Source organism: Ostrea edulis, chromosome 4 (genome assembly GCF_947568905.1).
Source record: "Ostrea edulis chromosome 4, xbOstEdul1.1, whole genome shotgun sequence".
NCBI lineage: Eukaryota > Metazoa > Mollusca > Bivalvia > Ostreida > Ostreidae > Ostrea > Ostrea edulis.
The window spans coordinates 11,050,017-11,071,804 of NC_079167.1; the positions used below are offsets into that span (position 1 = coordinate 11,050,017).

The following is a 21,788-nucleotide window of genomic DNA, read 5'->3' on the forward strand; positions in this document are numbered from 1 at the left end:
TCATTATCTTTTTTTCAAAGGAAATAAAAAATCCCGTTGTTCAATACTTATTTGATAGGAAAACGGAGAGTGTGTTAACCAACGAGGTGTTTTTCACAGCCACATAGCCCACTTGGTGGAGTACCTGATTAGAGATTCAGAAGGCATGGGTTGGAATCCCTGTTTGTTCCACTATATTTCATCCCTGTTTTTTTTTTTTGTTGTTTTTTGTTTTTTTGTTTTTTTACAAAAGTAAATAAATATCTCATTTACATTAAGTTTTCAAAAATGATGGCGTAATGGAATGTAAAAATAAAAATAAAAAAAATACACAAACATGATAACGACGAATGCAGTTTATTATATGGCTAATATTCTTTCAGAAATGATATTTTTCTAAATCCTTAAAACTTTTAGCATGCAATATCTATTCCATTACTGATAGCCAACTTTCATGAAATAACCTTCCGAGTAGGCCTATCAAGTTAAACGTTATTGCCCGCTTAATTCATATAAACAAAGATGGCGAACCAGTTATCGTTTGGTAAGCCCTGGTAGCCGGTTTCGATATTTTGTCTACTATTATCAATTAATTCTTATAGTATTTTGACCTACAATTATAGTTAAGGACCAGCAAAAATCATTATTCACAATTTGAAACTTTCACATGCATTGATCGATGCAATACCGTTGAAAAGGTGCGTTACTGTAATATTGCAGGCATTCATATAAGTGCCAATAGTTTCAGTTTCTAACTTAACGAGAAAATGAATAAATTGCGAACATGAAACAACTGAAATATAGATTAGTTCACAAGCACGCAATTTCAAACCCAACTCGGCCAATATTCACCAAGTTCAATAACCCTGTATTTTTTATATAATAGCATGTAACAGAAAACAATGAATGATATATATATCTAGAGAAATCGATGGGATTAATGTAAATCTTTCCTAAAGTTCACACCATATTGCTGTCCCTAAAGACTTTGTCGCGACCTTTGCCTGAAAAAAAGGGAAAATGTAAAATTAAAATACCGGTAAGGAATAAATAGGTAATAATCTATTTCACCTACATTTTCGGTGCTGTTATTCTAAAGATATGTTAGTTTATAAGGTCGTTACTTTTGGCTTTCTTGGGTTTCTTCTCTTGTTTTGGATCGTCGGGTGGCGGTGCTACGGGATCGGACGACGGAGGTGAGGAGGAGACGTTAATCAGCCCGCTGCTTCCTCCTGGAATGCTCGACGCACTGCATGATAGGTATACACATTCAAAAATTGAATTACACTCGATGTATCGCACAAAATATCCATTACCAGGATCAAAGAACAACACATCAAATCAAATAAAAGCACATTGTTATAAAATAAAAGCAGTTGCTGACCGAAATTAAATGTACCTGCTAGTGAACGCTTTTACAGCAACATAACTTCCAGTTGCTAATAATGCTATTCCCCCCATTCCAACAGCAGTCATCCATAGCGTGTTCTTGGCGTCATTTCCGAAACTCCCCGGGGTTTCAGTCGTTGTCACAGCAACAGTGGTTGTTGTCTGTCAAATGAAAAAGTTGAAAAATACTGCTATTTTTAAACATCCAAGAATATGAAGTCCAAACTAGAAATATTTATCTTACCGGTTCAAACAAAATCACAATGTTGGCCGTTGACTCTAGTGGAGGCGACCCCAGATCTCTGGCTTTTAGCTGGAACTCGAGATAAGATCCGAAAAAATACAGGCTCAAATTCTGTGCCACGGCGAATTCTTTAGTAACGTTATCATACGAGAAATAATTTTGTCCAGATGAATCTGTAGGCTGGTTTTCGAACCAAACACGTCCTATTGAATTGTGTGGGGCAGTTAAATCTGCATCAGTTAGCGTAATTAATCCAACCACTGTACCAAGGCTTACACCGGGCGATAAGGAATACGTGTAATATTTCTGATCAAATCGAGGCGCATTATCATTGACGTCATAAATGATGATGTACAAGTCTGCTGTGTCGGTAAGATATCCTTTATCGTATACCGTAACGTTGCACGATACCATTCTTGGAGCTCCAGTATCAACATCTACCACACGTCCAAACGAAATGGATCCGCTTGTATGATCGAAGCTGAAGTAGCTAGTGTTTGCTCCACAGTCCAGCGTGAAGAAGTGACTATCGGTGGCGTCCACATCTGTAAAGACGTATGCTGGCGGATATGGCGACAATTGTGTACCTGCCTATAAAAATGGATGTGAAACATTTTACTTTTAAAAGTTTAGATCAGCATAGGGGATAGAATGAAACAAGACATAGTAAGCAAAGTGAAAGAAGACTGTAACTACTATATAGGATAAAGCAAAACAAGACTGCTACACATCATAGTGGGTGAAATGAAAGAAGACTGTGAGTAAAGTGAAACAAAACTCTGCAACGTTTTCTGTTTGCTTTGGTCTCGATTTTGAATTTCTTAGAGGATTATGTGATTATTAGTTATTTTCACCTTTTTCATCATAGTGGGTTATGTGAAAAAAGATTCTGTAAATCATAGTTGGTAAAATGATAAGACTATGCTGTGCTGAGGTCAAACGATACAGATTTGTTATAAACGTAATTTGTTATATCGTAATATGTTTAAAACTACAAGGAAAATTACTTCGCTGTAAGCACGGATTCATTTTAAGCATGTTCGCCGAAACCCTGTTTTATTGTAACCTATCACAAGGGTCATAGTGGGTAAAGAAAATAAAACTGACTTACTATAGTGGGTAAAGTGAGACAAAACTCAGCAACTTACCTTAGTGCTTAAAGTGAAACAAGACTCATCAACTGATCATAGCGGGTAAAGTGAAACAAGACATAGTGGGTAAAGTGAAACAAGACAGTGGATAAAGTGAAACAAGGCATAGTGGGTAAAGTGAAACAAGACATAGTGGGTAAAGTGAAACAAGACTCATCAACTGATCATAGCGGGTAAAGTGAAACAAAACATAGTGGGTAAAGTGAAACAAGACATAGTGGGTAAAGTGAAACAAGACATAGTGGATATAGTGAAGCAAGACATAGTGGGTAAAGTGAAACAAGACATAGTGGGTAATGTAAAACAAGACATAGTGAATAAAGTGAAACAAGACATAGTGGGTAAAGTGAAATAAGACATAGTGGGTAAAGTGAAAGAAGACATAGTGGGTAAAGTGAAATAAGACATAGTGGATATAGTGAAACAAGACATAGTGGGTAAAGTGAAAGAAGACGTAGTGGCTGAAGTGAAACAAGACTGTAACTCACTGCTCCTTCGTTAGCAGTGACAGTGTACACAATTGTCTGGAAGGTTGGAGCCTCGTTGATGTCTCTGATGTGAATTCGAAATCCATTGCTAACTGTTGAGGTACCATCACTTACTACAACTGTTATATAGTAATTTGTTCTTGGCAAGGTTTCATAGTCTATTTGGGTATTGCTTGTGTATACATCCGCTGTAAACAATGTTTTTGGCATTAATCTGACAGAATTCACAATATTCCCTATTTCAGATAAAGGTTGTTTTCAGACAGACATAAATTACTTACTGTTGTCCTTGATGGTAAAGTAAGTCCAGTCTCCATTAGTTATTGTGAAAGTCGGTGTCAGCGTGTCTACATCAAGGTCATAAAAGGTCACAGTAAACAGATACTGGTTAGGGGGTATGTTTTCGTTGATGACGATGTTATTAACTGTGGGAAGGCTGATGAAAGATGGGCTATACCGGTAACCTGTATATAACGGAACAAATTAAAACATGTGGTTTTACAATACAAATATGATCATTACACAATTCAAATCAAGGGCCTCAGAGTCGACATGTCCACGATTTCCAACGAGGGAGGGTATATACAGCACAATTTTATGAGCTTTAATTTTCTTTATCTTTAAGGTATGGTAAAACAAAAGTGTTATGCTTAACTAGATATCTGTGGAATTTCAAGATCATAAACTAGGAACACGACACATCGGCTTGAGGAATTTACCCACAAAAGCTTCAAAAGTTGTGTGAACATCAAGTTAAAGATCAAAGGTCACTAACCATAGTACCCACACATCACGCATTGGTATATGTCAAATATCAAAAGTCTACCACAAAAGACAGTAACAGTCCGGACTCAACTATTTGCAGCAGGTATCGATACAAATTATTCTCTTGAAGTCTTCAAATATTTTGATTGCCTCTTCCTTCGTCTTGTTTACATGAAGTATTCCCGCAAAAATGTACCACGTGAGAATATAATGATGTTAACTCGTTCGTTGTTTATTTATTTAAACAAAGCAAATATAGAATTCATTTACTCATTTCAGATATATTTTTCTAGGAAGTCCCGTAGTGACCTTGACCTTTGACCCCAAAATCAATAATGTTATTCTTCTCTTGATAACAAAGCTACATATGAAGTATCAAATCAATCGAACAAAAAAATGTGGCCTGTACATAGAGTGTCTCCAAACTCAATTTAACACACACACACACATGGTCCCGTTAGTACATGTACATGTATATCCCTTCTAACAATGGATTGCGAGGGGATAATAACTTACCGGTAAGGTGAACCGGTATATATCTAGTTTTCGATTTCGTCTGACCGTCTGTTACGGAGAAGCCCACGTTAAAACCACCCTTCCACCATCCTGCCATGCTTTGGTTGTACTCTACCAATCCCGCTTTCAACGTGAAAAATAACGAAATAAAGCAGATCCTGTCTAATATCATGAGATTCAAGGTCCTCATCAAATAACAAAATGTTTCCTTAAATCTTTAACAAATCAAAATCTCGGTTGAATATTAACAGCTTTATTCAGTCCAAACTTACTCGTGTCATCTAGCATCCAAAGTGGACATGAATAAGGCCCACAGTATTCAAAGGCGTATGTGAATTGTGAGTTATCTGGATCTGTGGTAGCTAGAGTTATGAAGTCAGTCATGTTGGGTCTGGAACTGGCACTGTAGGAATAACCGGTGGCTGTGTAAAAAAAGATAATGCACTATGAACTATAATGATTTAAAAGAATTCAAAGTGGAATCATGATGAATATTGTGATAGTACTTGCACATACATGGTTGTATTTTTACCGTTAGAAATATGCCATTTTTCAAGGTATGAGCAAGAAGACAAGTCACAACTTACTGTTGGTATTGTATAACAGAATCTATCACTTACCTGGAATGTTGCTTAAGAAGGGTCGAACGTTGCGCTGCAGGAACAATTTGAAATATCCAAAAACAGGACTATTTTTTCCATCATTGCAGGAAAGTTTTATTGTGTATTTCTTTGTGGTGTCATAACTAAAACCGGGGTTGTCGTTTAAAACCAAATTGTAACCTGTAACATATGACATGATGAACACCATTTCTCCATCATTATTTGATATACGATACTGTATGGTTCTAAATTGCACTTACTCATCGAGGAAGCACCGTTGAGAACAAAATTGGACGTTGCAGACGATGGATCGACTGATTCAATTGCACAGGTCACTGTGTTATCCGTGTCGTCTTCCACGGTCAGCACGTGGAGGGTTATGCTGGTTTGCTGGTTCTCCGACAACGTCATAACCGCGGGTAGTGACGTTATTCGTGGAGGCTGAATTGCACATATAATAATTTTAGAATCTACCACGGTTATTACGAGGATCAAAGAAATGCTGCAGTCATTATTCTGCGATATACCATCATACGTTATAACTGATTATGAGAAAATTGATAATCATCTCGCTTGCACTTCGTATTTTGCTAATTAAAGTTGATGGCTGATAATACAATTTCAGAATCATAAAAATCAATCAATATATGTTGTAAAACAAATTCATAAATGACTGAGGAACATTTGTCATTCAGTATAATTATCCAATCGTCTGCATTCCGAGAGAGATACGTGCAAACATGGCGATACACAAACAAGTTTTTCTTGAACTGTGTATTCAAAGCAATTGATTTAATCCATTAACATCAAACTAAATATTTGAAATACTTTTAAATTACTTGAAATAAAATAGATTTAGAATACCCCTACCATCTCACCTTTTTCGTCAGCAAAAATCAATGTAGGCCATTTAGGAAACTGCCATGACGTCACAGTGACCTAATTCGTAGCTATATAGGAAAGTGATTGACTGTTTATTTCTGAGTCAACGTAGAATAGAAATAAAGTTCTTGTTTTCATGTGTGTTGCAGGGTAACCTCCTTGGTCTCGAAATATTGTTTGAAATATAAGAGCCTCGGCTTTTATATTTCAAAACACATTTCCTCGACCTCGGAGGTAATCCTGCAACATACATGAAAACGCGATCTTTATTTCTTAATTATACACGAGTAACCTTTCTCAAGGGAAATTATGGATGATACGGGATATATTTCTCATCCCCCTACTTACAGTATTGGAAGCTGTTACGGACAACGAGCCGCCGGATATGGTGGTATTAAGACAAGTCTTCCTGGCAGTAAACGTCATTACGTATGTCTGCCCAGTGACGAGTGTTGCACTAGTACTCACACTGCCTGTGTTTGCAATAAAAGTAGTTATGGCTGTACGCATGCAGAGTGAGAAAAAACAAATTTGATATCAAATAGAATTTTTCTGATGTTCTAAATTCACCTGTGTCGGAATTCCAAGTGAATTTTCCACTTGGATCACTCATGGACTTGGTTAGCATATCCTGCGAACGTTGTCCAATCACAAAATTGTACACTGGTGTTCCGGACGGAGCGCTGTCATAGAGATGTATTGTCCTGCCTGAGTTTACAAACCACAACTCGCTCGTATCTGAAAATATGAATCCAAAAGGAGTTTGGAAGTTTCGTACATGCAGCTACGTCAATAAAAAGTTCTTCTTAAACAGTAGCTGCAGATATGTAGCTTAAACAGTAGCTGCAGGTATGTAGCTCTCTGGAAAAATATTGGGACAGATCAGAGAGGTACAGATCCACCCATTATAAGTATTCTTACATCGCCAAAAAATTGCATTAAAGCCCCATGCGACCCGAGAATTCACAGCTTTAAATGACTTCGTTTGTAGCCACTTATTTTTATTATTCTTTGAATATATAGCTTTCACAACAATCATAAGAATTGTTAACAATATAATGAAATATTTAAATCATTACACTTTATCCAGGGCAAATATGCCGGTAAACCGAAAGTTAAGAATTTTATGATTATTTTCTTCTTCTAATTCCTAACACTGAATGAATAAAGATCATTCTTGCAGAATGAATTGAACAGAAGATTTGTGAAGGGTGTGGTTTCGTGGTGAAGAAAGCTTCCTTTAACTCTGTATAAACTTTAGAGCAGCCACTTTCACATTAAAATCAGATAAAAAATTAACATTAAAATCAGATCATAGTAGTATTCGCCCTATGCATGCACCAAAATAACGGGATTCCAGAATCCTTTGTGTAAAATAATCACGTACCATTTTCCAGATTGAGTTTAATGGCGAACTGAGCGTTGATGGTTGTGGAGGAAGACACACTTTTTGTGGTGCCGACTGTGGTAACTCCCCAGGAGAAGCGCTTCTGGTTGTTACTTCCGCTGGACGACGTGTACGGTATTATTTCCTGTCCAGGACTGTACCTATCCGGATTAGAAATTTAACAAGTTAAATGAAGATTATTTATTTCTCTAGAATTGGAGTACTTTAATGATTTGTCTAACCATATTGTTGAAGAAGGAAAGATATTACCATCCCACTTTGTCTCCATCGTTTACCGTAATTCGTTCATTATCTGGGACTGTGTACTTCACAATTCTGTTAGTGTTGGAAGCTAAAAGCGATAGACAAAGTGTAAAGGATTTGCGATGAGGCAATTTAACAAAACGCTTTAACGATTATGTAAGAGTGACGTACAATGTACGTATAAGTAGTTGTAGCCAACCAGTTTGTAGGATGAGGATCCGGAGACGGGACGCCAAATCTGTAGGTAAATAGAGCCAGACCTTTTGGGATAGAAAGTCCAAGACTCAATGCTCCCACAACACGATATGGTGGACAAAGTGTCCTCAAGGATGTACGTTACGCCTGAGTGAACAAAGGTTTTTGAAATATTTCAGAATGATTAAATGGGCGGTTTAGATAATTCACAGATACCTTATAATTTTCTTTTGAAAATAAAACCATTCAGCAAAACATAATCAAAGTTGTTTATACCTGTATTGCTATTGAGAGATGAAGTTTTTGATACATCACCGCCTCTTTCAAAGCCACCACCGGTATCGCAATCTGCAACGAAAACGTCATACAATATGTGTAGAGAATATCACATGATGAAATTCAAGGAGTATTCCATCTGTCATATACGTATTCTCCCTTTCATGTTAATACGATTTTTTAATAGAAGAATGATTTGTCATTTATTATCGAACTTTCAGCAAAAGAAGAATAATCCATCAAATTGTAATTAAAGATTTACCAATATCTGCGTAGTTTTTATTCTTAGTATTTCAAATTATAGTTAAAATTTATTTTGACAGTTTTGTACTCTTCTGAAGTTTCTGCATTGAAATGTTAATGTTAATTCTTGGCCTTTTCCTGGAGCATTTCGGTGAAGGGTCCTCACGATCAGCTGAATTTTAATAATAATTTCAGATGCTAACATTGCCATGGTGTGTATATTCGGATAAGAATTTACAATGATGTCCTCCTGTCCTCCGTAAGGACACAAATAAATCTAAGAAGAATTATTTTAGCACACTAAAACTGATGTCTTCCCTTCCATTTTCCATAGTTTACGTAAAAGGTCAAGGTAAATGGTCATCAAAAATGTTACGCGACACACTATCTTATCAGGGTATACCAACATACCAAATATCAAAGGCCTATGTCAAGACAAAAAATTATGGTTCGAACAAAAAAACCCAACCCAAATTCTTTTTATCATTTGACCTTTACATAAAAGCTTAAGGTCAAAGGTCATAAAAATGAAACACGACACAGTTATATAATGGTATACCAACATACCAAATATCAAAGGTCTATGTCAAAAGAGAAAAAAGTTATGGCTCGGACAAACTTTGTAAGAGAAGAGGAATTCACATTAAAACATGTCCCCCTTCCAAGGGGGAGGGGAGACATAAAAACATCAACACGCGTCATAGGGTCGGGGGGGGGGGAGGGGGGGGGGGAGGTGTTGGTCCTGAGTCACCTGAAAATGCAATATAGAAAAAGAACCCCAAAACACAAATTAACACAAAATTTCCAGAGATTTGGTAATCACAGTCGAAAATTGTTCTAGATTTGAATGGTGAAAATAATGTTTGATGCCTCATAAAATGAGAGTACCAATTCAATTCAATTCTTTATTGTCCTTGAGTAATACAACTCATCGGAATACATCTAGAACATGTACATGTATACACACAATATATCTAATTTTATAAGGTAACAACAGGTGAGTGGACAGTAGAAGATAGGAGAAGAAATACCAAACTCCCGGATGCGTAACTCGGACGCAGTTTACCCCAAGATTGATCAGAGGTATAAATGTCTAGATGTTGCGTGATTGGCTAATATCAAGAGTGAAATTATTTGGAATTAAAAGAAATATTATAGAAGTTTAAATTAATTGTCGGGATGAAAAATTATCGCATAAAATCGAGAAATGACTGAGGAAATTACCATGGTAGGGTTGTGTTTGAAATAAAAGGTGTAATTCATTGCAGACCGTTATGTGTTGTAAAAAAAAAAGTACTAATATGACCTATAAAAGCAACGGTGCCCTATATAATTTTTAAAATCTTTTTTTTAAATTAGGACTTGAAATGAACTTTCAAATGCTGGGGTTCTTTGTCTAAAATTGATATAGTTAATTAGTGAGGGGGCAAAAGGTTAGTATTAAGGTATATGGGAAAAGAATTGGTACTCTCTTTCCTTTAGTGTTAATAAGAGCATGAAGAGAATAAACAGATAGCGCATTCAACATATATTAAGAGTCTGAATCTTCCCAATCACCATGAATCTGGAAATATAATACTCAGAGTATGAAGTGAATAAAAAATAAACATGCCATTGATTAGGAACCGTCCAGTTTGAAAATACCACGCCACAGAAAATATATTAATGAACAATTTGAATAATTTTCCTTGGCAGTAATAGTGTAAACTGTACTTACACCAAGGACATGGGACCTTGGATTGGACGAATGCTGACAGAGTAACCGCTAACTGCGAGTATTCGGTTTGTAGGTAGTGGGAGGAATCCTGGGCAATATCTATTAACATGGGAACATCCAAGTTGTTTCCGATTCCGACGGAGATGATGACGATTCCGGCAGCTTTGGCGAGATCAGCCTCACTTCGCTCGTTGTCATTGGAAACGCCATCTGTTAGCACCACCATAATGTTTGTGGCAGATGCACGGTCACCTGAAATTCAAGTATTAGTACAAGAGGTCAACAGGTAATTAATTGTTGTCCTATTTCTTAATTTGGGCATGTATTAATTTATAATTATTAATTATAATGTATTAACACTTTCAATTCAATACGAATTCTGAGTGATACATTTCAAACGACCCATTGAGAAAAAATACCCTTGCTCGAAACAAACATATTCTGTCGGGTGAATTCCATGGCACTTCCAATTTTTGTCCCTCCGCTATTATAATTAATATTCATGATGGCAGTTTGCATGCCAGTGACCGAAGTGTATGCATTGAGATGAAATATAGTTCTTTGTGACGACTGGAAACACATCACCCCGACCCGGACGTTGCCAGAATTAATGTCCAGCAGAGCTACCGTGTCCCTCAGCGCCTCCAGGGTCAGCTGGAAGTTGGGGGCTCCTACCGAACCCGACTCGTCTGTGACAAATATGATGTCGGACTGGGACGGGCCGCATCCTCCTGTAATAAATTAAGAATTTTAGACATAGAAGCATAAATTCTACACCGGACTCATATGTCACGCATACTTATAATTAGTCTTTGTTGCCGTCAAATTTTGATCCATGCATGGGGTTTCGGCCGAGAGTGAGTTGTTTATTGTGACAAAGCCTAAGCCCATCATGAAACGAGTCTTCCATTTCAAAGTCATATCCGAAAGACCCACGACTTTCACTTTTAATGCCGGGCACTTGGCGAAGAAACAGTGAGGAAGCGAGTGCGCTAACCATTACATGCTACCGGGGCGGGTGTAATTTGACAAATAATTATTAAGAAAATTCTAATTTTATATATGATACAGAACAATATTGCTGTAGCAAAAATGAAAACAGAAAATTTAATTCTATTATAAAGTCATCCCAAGACGAAATTATGTGGCGTAACTTATCGTTAACATAATTTATACAATATGAAAAAGTTTGATAGTCAAAGTGAAATAAGTTTTATTTTGTAAAAAAGAAATTGATAGCAACATATTTTGAAAAATTCAATTTCACTTGCAAACGCAAATAGATTGGTTCATTGCCTTTATCTACATTTTTTGTATCGTATAACTTCACTTTACGCCAAGTCGCGCCTTATAACGTCCTGGGATTGACAGAACAATACGTTTAGCTTCTGTGCTTCCATTTTGTTGTTACTGCTCTATGTAATATGAAATTCAAATTTTGATCATCATTGTTCATCAAATTGAATAATAAAGCTTGAGGGTTCTTTATAATATATATATATATATATATATATATATATATATATATATATATATATATATATATATATATATATATATATACATGTATATATATATATATATGGGTCGAGACACAGGGGCATCTTATCCGCTCTGTTCTCTATCACACATATAAAAATACGTGTATTTTTATATGTGTGATAGAGAACAGAGCGGATAAGATGCCCCTGTGGTCGAGGCCTGTGCTGGTGGACTGTTAGTTCCCGAGGGTCTCTACAGCCCAGTAGCTAAGTACTTCGTTACTAGCTTGAAAATACGGATGTATATTTAATTGCTGTGATAAAATTTAGAAATTCATTTCAAAATTAAGGATTATCTCTCTCTTGCATAGCTCTATCCTTGGACGAATTTAGCTCCAGTTTTTGGCACTCTAGTTTTCCTTTTAGCTCTCAAAAGTTTATTGTTATTTCGAACTTTCAAAATTTCGGCTTGAGCATCACTGAAGAGATTATTTGTCGAAATGCGTATCTGGTGCATCAAAATTGGTACCGTATAAGTTTTACATGTATGTTATATTTAGTAAATTGGCATAGTTAAAGCTCTAATATGTCTTACAGCGTGACCGTGTTTGAGGGCGAATCAGTATTTATATACATAACTGGATAAAAATAATCCCAAGTTATCCGGACGTGTACGGACAGCTGGCAGTAAAGAAATAAGATCTCATTTTTTAGTTTTATTGGGATATGACATGAAGGTGATCACGTGATCAAATCCTATGACGCCCGAAGGCGAAGAATTAACACTCAAAAAAGATAATTTATTTCTTATATTCAAATTTCTATTTTGATTTGTGTTCTTAGCGAGCTTCCATACTTAAGTAGCAGATGACCGAAATAACGATCGGACAACACATTATATAGTTATTTAGATTTTTATCGAATTAATGATTAAGAACAATATCTAAGAGAATATAAGATATAGATATTTCATTTAGAAGATTAAACAAGACGAAACGTGTGTAAAATAAAGGTAATTTAAAGCGCAGTCAACTGAATTGAAGACAAGAAGAGCGGAGTAAACTACATCCGTGATGTAATTTGGTCTCGATCAGTGATGGAGAAACAGTGGCATTGACCTACTTGAAGTTAAAGGGTGAAGATAACGAACAGTGATCAATCTCATAACTCCTATAAGCAATACAAAATAGATGGTTGGGCAAACACGGACCCCTGGACACACCAGAGGTGGGATCAGGTGCCTAAGAGAAGTAAGCATCCCCTGTCGATCGGTCACACCCGCCGTGAGCCCTATATCCTGATCAGGTAAACGGAGTTATCCGTAGTCAAAATCAGTGTGCCAAGAACGGTCTAGCAATCGGTATGAAACACCTCAGACAGCATTTGGCCCAATGATAGGTTGTATTGACGAACTAGATCGTTATAACGACCATAGAATTTGTGAAATGCGGATCAAGTTAACGTTAAGCTCTTGGTCAGGTTCTTGCAAGTTTGGAAGGAAATAACGGCATGTTCATCGTAAGGACCCGTGGTTGTAGCCATGTAGGATAGATTTAAACTAAGGTGCAGGTAGGTTGCTTTTTTTTTTTACCTCAAGGGTGTGTAAGAGAAAATGAATATGAACTGACAGATAGATTTTGTTCACTTGCTGAGAGATTTCTGTTGTAGGATTTTACTGAAGACTCGCACCGGTGCCTTGACATGGACATAATTTTTCGAGCCTCAAAACCAGCTTTTCTCATGCCGAGTCATGGAAACAACAGGTTATCATTATCATACAGTCCTATAGATCTATCTCTGCCTCTTTTCTTCGTTTCCAGTATCAAATCGTATGAATTCTTCATGTTGCAAAAATTGCAGTTTTAGGCTTCTGTTTCTGTTGTATTAATTGATGAACTTCTTGTCTGTTTCCTGTTTAATCTTTAATTATTTGAAGATAACATTCATTCATTTCATTCGCGCAACAATTCGATCAAAGATCTCTTCAAATAATTAGGTCTAATGATATCTTCAATTCTGAATTATTGCGCGCATTAATTGAATTGATGATAGCATTAATTATTCTGCTGAATTGATGATTGCTGTAATTGTTGCTCTTTTCAAATGAATTGATGGTATCAACAATGATGGGAACAAAAATTTAATTCATGCTCACATCAAATGAATTATTGCTCTCAACAATTCAATTGATGCGCGCATCAAATATCTAATTAATTGATGCGCGCTTTAAATCAATTATTGCTCTTATCAATTGAATTAATGCGCGCATTAATTGAATTGATGAGAGCAATAATTGAATTGATGCGTGCATCAATTCAATTGATGAAAGCAATCATTGATTTGAAGCGAGTATCAATTCAATTATTGTGTACAATAATTAAATTGATGATATCTTCAAATACTTTTAAAAAGATATCTTCAATTATTTGAGTTTCTGTTAATTTGGTGCTCCATACTTTTATTTTTTGGGAGCATATTTGAGAAATTCATATTTTACAACTAGTTTACTTTCATTTCTGTCGAAATTCCCAGCCGTTAAAATAGACGTACTATAGTCATCAAATAGTTATGTATTCATACGCATATTGTTTATAACTGCATGAGGAGATGTCTATCGTTACAATTTGTAAAGATATCAAAGGCACCCCCCCCCCCCCAAAAAAAAAACCCCATGAAATGATATACCAATCCTCTTCACAACGGATAACACGCATCATTCAATATGCCGTTCTATCCAACATACCAGTGTGTGAATGGGGCTCCAAGTATATACACCATTTGATATACATGTACTTTCATAAATGAAACATATTTCTTAAAGTTTTACATTTGCAGTTGTAAACATTGCGCGTATGAATACCGATAAATATAGTGCGTCTTTATTAACGACTGGGGATTCTGGCACACGTGAATGTAAGAAATTAACTTCATTTCATATGAAACTAAAGCGCTTCATAAGAAATATGTCGGATTGTGTTTTCGATTCTTTTATTTTAAAAACACCATACTTTGATGTCAAATTCATTTCGTATTACATGTATAAAAATCACAAGACTTTCACGTATATGTAAAGATTACCTCATTCATACGATTTGAAGATACTTCATTCAATCATAAAGTTGCAGATATTTTGTCAGAAACATTGTCATAATATTTCAAACCTAATGCATTTCAGGCAGATCAATTAGTTGTGCTCTTAGTCATGCTTTACCAGACACTAAGTAAAGTTAGGCGTTTCTTATTCAGAAATCAGCAATCTACACTTCCCGCATCACCAAACCAATAGCCGAGTTCAAATTTCGTTGCAACTCGGCTAAAAAGTTTGAGTTTTTGCGGGCCTCGGAAAGGCTCCTTTGGTATGTACATGTATAACCCTTTAAAAGTCTAGATAACTCAATTGTGAATATGATAGGACAAGTTCACGATATTCAGAAAGTAATCAGTACATTTCATAAGACTCTCGAAAGTTTTGAATATACATGCAAATCTCGATATTTTACATTATTATACATTACTTAATCCGTTTTAGTTTGTGAGCATCATTTCCATTTGCTGTACATTACCTTGTCCCAAATTAAAAAACTGAAATGTAACAACCATAAACAGAATCCAGTCCACCATCGTCATGTCACATCAAAATTATCCCCCCAAAAACACACCTCTCATTTCATTCTTCGTACTAGACAAACGAGAGTGATTAAAGATCCGAAAAGATCAAATTCAATAATCGTGATTCGTTTGATTTCACTCCAAAAGGATTATAGACCAGTGCGACTTCTTTCTCATTGTTAACGACATTATTTCAACTTTTATTGTTTTTTAAATTCTTTAAGTTATTCGCTAATCAGTCACAGACCATTAAACAATGCTTTTATCTGAAAGATAGTTCCAGCACTTTGTACCGGGATAGGAAAGTCCGTAAAGTAAAAGAAGTCGGCTTTGACTGCATTGTTCCTCTGTATTGGTAAAATATCAAACACTAACAAGTGCAAACTGTCACATTTGATATCTGAATATCTATACAATCAGCGGCGCATTTAACAGATGTTGAATGGCTGTTATTACATTTCACTCTGTAAAAGTGATATTTTTGAAATTGCTAACAGTATACATTGCCTCCTGAACTGGTTTATGGACAGTAGAATACACGTACATTAAGGGGGCATTAGCTGTCAATTTGTCACCAAATATTGAATTCAATGAAAATTGTTCTATATTATATATTTCAGTAATAACACCACCAGTATCTAATTATTTTTCAAACACAGGGAATCAGGAAAGTTTCCAGAAATTGGCGCCATATTTTAGATAGATCGAAAGAGTTTTGAGTTTATTGGTAGAGCGTAATTCGCTTCGTATCTGTGAGGTCGTGAGTTCGATCCCCGCTCGTGCCATGGAAGCCAACATCAAACCTACGACGTTAACAGAGGGAGTGATCGCTCTTTCGCCAAACGCTCGGCATTTAGAAGTGAGATTCACGGGTCTTTCTGATATAACCTTAAAAACGGAGGTCTCGTGTCGCGACAGGCGTTGGCACGATGAAGAACTCTCGCTGCTACGGCCCTGAGCGATGAGGATAGGTCTAAATTTGTGCTACTTCACCTACAGCTGGTGACGTTATGAGTGATTGATAGATTGATTTTATATTGTTTACCGAGAATATTTCACTCATATGGAGACATCACCATTGCCGTTGAAGGGCTGCAAAATTGAGGCCTATGCTCGGCGCTTACGGCCTTTAAGCAGGGAGGGGTCTTTATTGTGCCACACCTGCTGTGACACGGGGCCTCGGTTTTTACGGTCTCATCCGAAGGACCGCCCCATTTAGTCGCCTCTTAAGACAATCAAGGAATACTGAGGAGCTATTCTAACCCGGATCCCCACGGAATCAATATGAGTGAAAAATTCTCGACGGGACGTAAAACAATGAATCAGTAGAACCTTTTTTTTGTTTGTTAATTTTTTATGCCTTTATCCGTGTTTATCATGAATTTTATTTTGGTATTATACCTGAAATCATAACTACCGTGTAACACAGAAACTTCAGTAATGCTACTCCGTCTCAGTACTAAAATGTTCTTTGTTTTCCTGGTCGGATGTTCATAAATACCAGTGGACTGCCTGTCGGTGACATGTCGCTAAACCTGTTAGATGATGTTGTACGAATCATCTGGTACCTGAACCTGTTAGATCATGTACGAATCATCTGGTACCTGAACCTGTTAGATCATGTACGAATCATCTGGTACCTGAACCTGTTAGATCATGTACGAATCATCTGGTACCTGAACCTGTTAGATCATGTACGAATCTTCTGGTACCTGAACCTGTCAGATCATGTTGTACGAATCACCTGGTACCTGAACCTGTCAGATCATGTACGAATCACCTGGTACCTGAACCTGTCAGATCATGTACGAATCACCTGGTACCTGAACCTGTTAGATCATGTACGAATCATCTGGTACCTGAACCTGTCAGATCATGTTGTATGAATCATTTGGTACCTGAACCTGTTAGATCATGTACGAATCTTCTGGTACCTGAACCTGTTAGATCATGTATGAATCATCTGGTACCTAGTTATGTTTGTCCTGTAACATGTACAATACATTACTGAAGGACTCAACATAATACGTGTCCAAACGTGTTCAAACAAAATCATCGGGAACCATGTATTGATGTAAAGCACGAAATTTTGAATGGCGTCAGTGAGAAATGTCTAAAACTTTAAAGAAGGGGGAAATGGGGTAATAATAATTTAAATGAAATAGAATAAACAAACACAAAAAATTAAAAAAGCCAAGAAATAATGTTCAATTTCCTTCTCTAAGTGCAATATCACAAGAATAATGTTTTGATCAGTTTTAAGGTATTTGAGATTTTAAGTCTATCGGGTATTTAGTGCGTTCATTAAAACGGCAGCTTTTGTCATCAGTTGATATCGATGCTGCTGAGGAAAAATAAGTCGTGTAACGTCTACAAGAAGAACATTATTAAAATATGAGGAAGTAAGTAGCGTATAATTGATGACAGGTCCGAAATCTTCCATACTAGTCTGAATTTCGCTGCTGTCATACGCGAGAAACGACTCCGTGACCTGGACCGGTAAATGTCCTAGTAAAAATCAACAAGTGAAATCGAGAGAACGATGAAGTATATCTTTGTTATTTTAAGAATTTGGCATGCAAGTAGTTAAAACATTAATCTATGCAAGGAAAACGACAAATTACGCATAGTTTACCTAGTTTAAGATTTTTTAGGCATTTGAAGCGAGTGGTTAGTTTCTTATCTGTGTCAGAGTTAGACCCCTTTCTATATTTATGGTATCACGGAGTTCGGGCCCGAAACGGGCTTAGCCCCTGTGTGATAATCACTGTGGGGTCGTGAGTTCAAGCCCCGCTCATGCCAAGGCCGTGTCAAACCGAAGACGTGAACAAGGGTAATGATTGCTCCTTCTCCAAACGCTCGGCATTTAGAAGTGAGAATCACGAGTCTATAGGATATTACCTTAATACGGAGGTCCAGTGTCACAGCAGGCGTTGGCACGTTAAAGAACCCTCCCTGCTACGGCTTTATGCGCTTAATCATAGGTCGTGGTACTTCCCCTACAGCTGGTGACGTCTCAATATGAGGGGAATATTCTGGACAGGACGTAAAACAAACAAACAACTAACCAACCAACCTTCACTACGGACTTAGCCGCGTGACAGGGATCATTTTGATTGATAATATTCTGGTCTTTCCTCACGTATAAACTTTTTAATGCTTGTATTCCTGTCATGGTCATACGGATGGTAAATGGATCACCAACATACATGAGCTATCAATGTCGAAGCTTTTTAACTGACTATCACATATATCAACGACAAAGATAAATAAGACACATAGCATGCATGTACACATATACGCAGACATATTACATATTAACAAAAGTTTAAAACAAATATTTCATGCAAGAATATACAGATACGAAGGCATACTATTTAGAGGAAGAAATAAAACACTACAAGCAAGAGTGGGTGTACTTAAAAAGCAGCAGTAAAATTCAAACTCGCAATTTTGTTGTTAAGTAGTAATAAGAATTTAATGAATATAATTTAAATATGATTAAATTCAATAATAGTAGTAAATCAATATAAACATTTACAAGAGGCCCAGGGGCCTTATAGGTCACCTGAGTATCATGTAACAACCTTCCAATGTTTGAATTAGGTTTGTGTTTAGATATAAGAATTTTACTTTTGGATGGAAGAAACATTGAATAGCTATGTGGTCATGAAGTACATGTGTCATTTTTATGTTCAATCAATAATCCTTTTTAAAAAACCTAGGTCTGAGACATCATAAAGAAAAGGGTTATTTACTCCTTAGATAAAACCAATATAAGAAGATTTTCAAAGAATTTCTACATTTCCACTATATGACCAATAGAGCCCCACCCTAACACAAGAACCCCTGCCCCAGGGGCCATGAATTTCACAATTTTGGTAGAGGGCTCAACGCTCATTATAATTATGTCCACAGTTTGGCTTCTTGATGTCCAGGAGTAAAGAAGAAGATTTTTTAAAATTACACTCATTTTGATAGTTTTTGCCCCATCCCTCAGGCCCCAGAGGGGCAGGGACCACGAATTTCACAATTTTTGTTCCCCTCCACCCACAGATGCTATATGCCAAAATTGGTTGAAATTTGTTCAGGGGTTTCAGAGAAGAAGCTGAAAATGTTCAAATGTTAACGCACGACGAACGACGACGGACAAAAACAGAAGATTTTCAAAGAAATATTGCATTTTCACTATATAATCAATCAGCCCCGCCTTTGCACCAGAACCCCTGACCCAGGGGCCATAAATTTCAGTTTTGAAAGAAGCATCCTTGATCATCATTATCATACTATAAGTTTGTCTACTTAATACCCAACAGCAGAGGAGAAGATTTTCAAAGAAATAAAATGCATTTTCACTATACGATCAATAGGTCCCCACCCTAATACCAGAACCCCTGACCCAGGGGCCATGAATTTCACAATTTTGAAAGAGGCATCCTTGCTCATCATAACCATGCTATTGGTTTGTCTACTTAATACCCAAGGACAGAGAAGATTTTCAAAGAAATAATGCATTTTCACTATATGACTTATAGAGCCCCACCCTAGCACCAGAACCCCTGATCCAGGGGCCATGAATTTCACAATTTTTAAAGAGGCATCCTTGCTCATCATTACCATGCTATTAGTTTGTCTACTTAATACCCAGAGACAGAGAAGAAGATTTTCAAAGAATTTCTACATTTTCACTATATGACCAATAGAGCCCCACCCTAACAAACCAGAACCCCTGATCCAGGGGCCATGAATTTCACAATTTTTAAAGAGGCATCCTTGCTCATCATTACCATGCTATTAGTTTGTCTACTTAATACCCAGAGACAGAGAAGAAGATTTTCAAAGAATTTCTACATTTTCACTATATGACCAATAGAGCCCCACCCTAACACAAGAACCCCTGCCCCAGGGGCCATGAATTTCACAATTTTGGTAGAGGGCTCAACGCTCATTATAATTATGTCCACAGTTTGGCTTCTTGATGTACAGGAGTAAAGAAGAAGATTTTTTAAAATTACACTCATTTTGATGGTTTTTGCCCCATCCCTCAGGCCCCAGAGGGGCAGGGACCACGAATTTCACAATTTTTGTTCCCCTCCACCCACAGATGCTATATGCCAAAATTGGTTGAAATTGGTTCAGAGGTTTCAGAGAAGAAGCTGAAAATGTTCAAATGTTAACGCACGACGAACGACGACGGACAAAAACAGATAGCAATAGGTCACCTGAATGATTCAGGTGACCTAAAAATTCACTCTGCAGGCAGAATTCACCAAGAATATAAATTAAAAACAAGAAAGATTGACTAAGCATGCAAAAACAGCTGCATAGATAAAAAGAGCGGAGGCAACATATAAAGTTACGTACACTGGACCTATTAAGGTCTGCATGATTTACAAGTACATGTGGGACCAGACCAGGTGGCAATTCAAGGTGGTAAGGTTCCTAGTTTTAATTTAGTGAACTGGAAAGCCTTGGTATATTTTGCTATTAGATCACGTACACAACTTCCTATAATTGTAACAAATCCCAGTCCACCCTGAAGTCTTGTATCTGTCCTTTGAACAGTCCCATACTATTACAATAGTGAGTCCACCCTGAAGTCTTTTATCTGTCCTTTGAACAGTCCCATACTATTACAATAGTGAGTCCACCCTGAAGTCTTTTATCTGTCCTTTGAACAGTCCCATACTATTACAATAGTGAGTCCACCCTGAAGTCTTGTATCTGTCCTTTGAACAGTCCCATACTATTACAATAGTGAGTCCACCCTGAAGTCTTGTATCTGTCCTTTGAACAGTCCCATACTATTACAATAGTGAGTCCACCCTGAAGTCTTGTATCTGTCCTTTGAACAGTCCCATACTATTACAATAGTGAGTCCACCCTGAAGTCTTGTATCTGTCCTTTGAACAGTCCCATACTATTACAATAGTGAGTCCACCCTGAAGTCTTTTATCTGTCCTTTGAACAGTCCCATACTATTACAATAGTGAGTCCACCCTGAAGTCTTGTATCTGTCCTTTGAACAGTCCCATACTATTACAATAGTGAGTCCACCCTGAAGTCTTTTATCTGTCTTTTGAACAGTCCCATACTATTACAATAATGAGTCCACCCTGAAGTCTTTTATCTGTCTTTTGAACAGTCCCATACTATTACAATAGTGAGTCCACCCTGAAGTCTTTTATCTGTCCTTTGAACAGTCCCATACTATTACAATAGTGAGTCCACCCTGAAGTCTTTTATCTGTCCTTTGAACAGTCCCATACTATTACAATAGTGAGTCCACCCTGAAGTCTTTTATCTGTGCTTTGAACAGTCCCATACTATTACAATAGTAAGTCCACCCGGCGTTTGCCACAAAAGTTCCATTCTGCCGGTAAACAGATCCACTCCAAGAAAGTGAATGCCCAGAATTGTACGAAAACTGAAAGGATACCACAATTCCGCAAATTAAAATCTGATCCTGTCGGAATTCAAGTCAGTAATGACACATATTGTGATGTTAGTTGGGAAACTGTACTATCGACACACATGAAATATATACATGGTTTTACATTTTAGTAATCACTCTACGAATATGCTAAAGATCAAGCTGTT

At 36.9% G+C, this 21,788-nt stretch overlaps 1 protein-coding gene across 1 annotated transcript; it reads right to left on the reverse strand.

The window, feature by feature from the left end:
• Nucleotides 1–322: 322 nt before the first annotated feature.
• LOC125671906 (protocadherin Fat 3-like) lies at nt 323–15,274 on the reverse strand. Its single transcript, XM_048907891.2, has 19 exons — nt 15,143–15,274; nt 10,518–10,829; nt 10,099–10,350; nt 8,139–8,210; nt 7,839–8,009; nt 7,674–7,755; nt 7,404–7,564; nt 6,587–6,754; nt 6,365–6,489; nt 5,395–5,575; nt 5,153–5,314; nt 4,805–4,954; nt 4,533–4,655; nt 3,533–3,715; nt 3,252–3,439; nt 1,613–2,203; nt 1,379–1,530; nt 1,104–1,228; nt 323–983 (listed from the first exon to the last, which is right to left on the reverse strand). The coding sequence occupies exons 1-19, from the start codon at nt 15,204–15,206 to the stop codon at nt 940–942; spliced, it is 3,306 nt and encodes a 1,101-aa protein (XP_048763848.2). The 5' UTR covers nt 15,207–15,274; the 3' UTR covers nt 323–939.
• Between the last annotated feature and the right edge of the window lie 6,514 nt (nt 15,275–21,788).

Coding starts and splice junctions, on each gene's coding strand:
- LOC125671906 (XM_048907891.2), bottom strand. CDS start 15,206: ATGACGATGGTGGACTGGATTCTGTTTATGGTTGTTACATTTCAGTTT. Junction 7,565..7,673: donor GATGGAGACAAAGTGGGATG/GTAATATCTTTC, acceptor TAATCCGGATAG/GTACAGTCCTGGACAGGAAA. Junction 3,716..4,532: donor TATACCGGTTCACCTTACCG/GTAAGTTATTAT, acceptor CGTTATATACAG/GTTACCGGTATAGCCCATCT.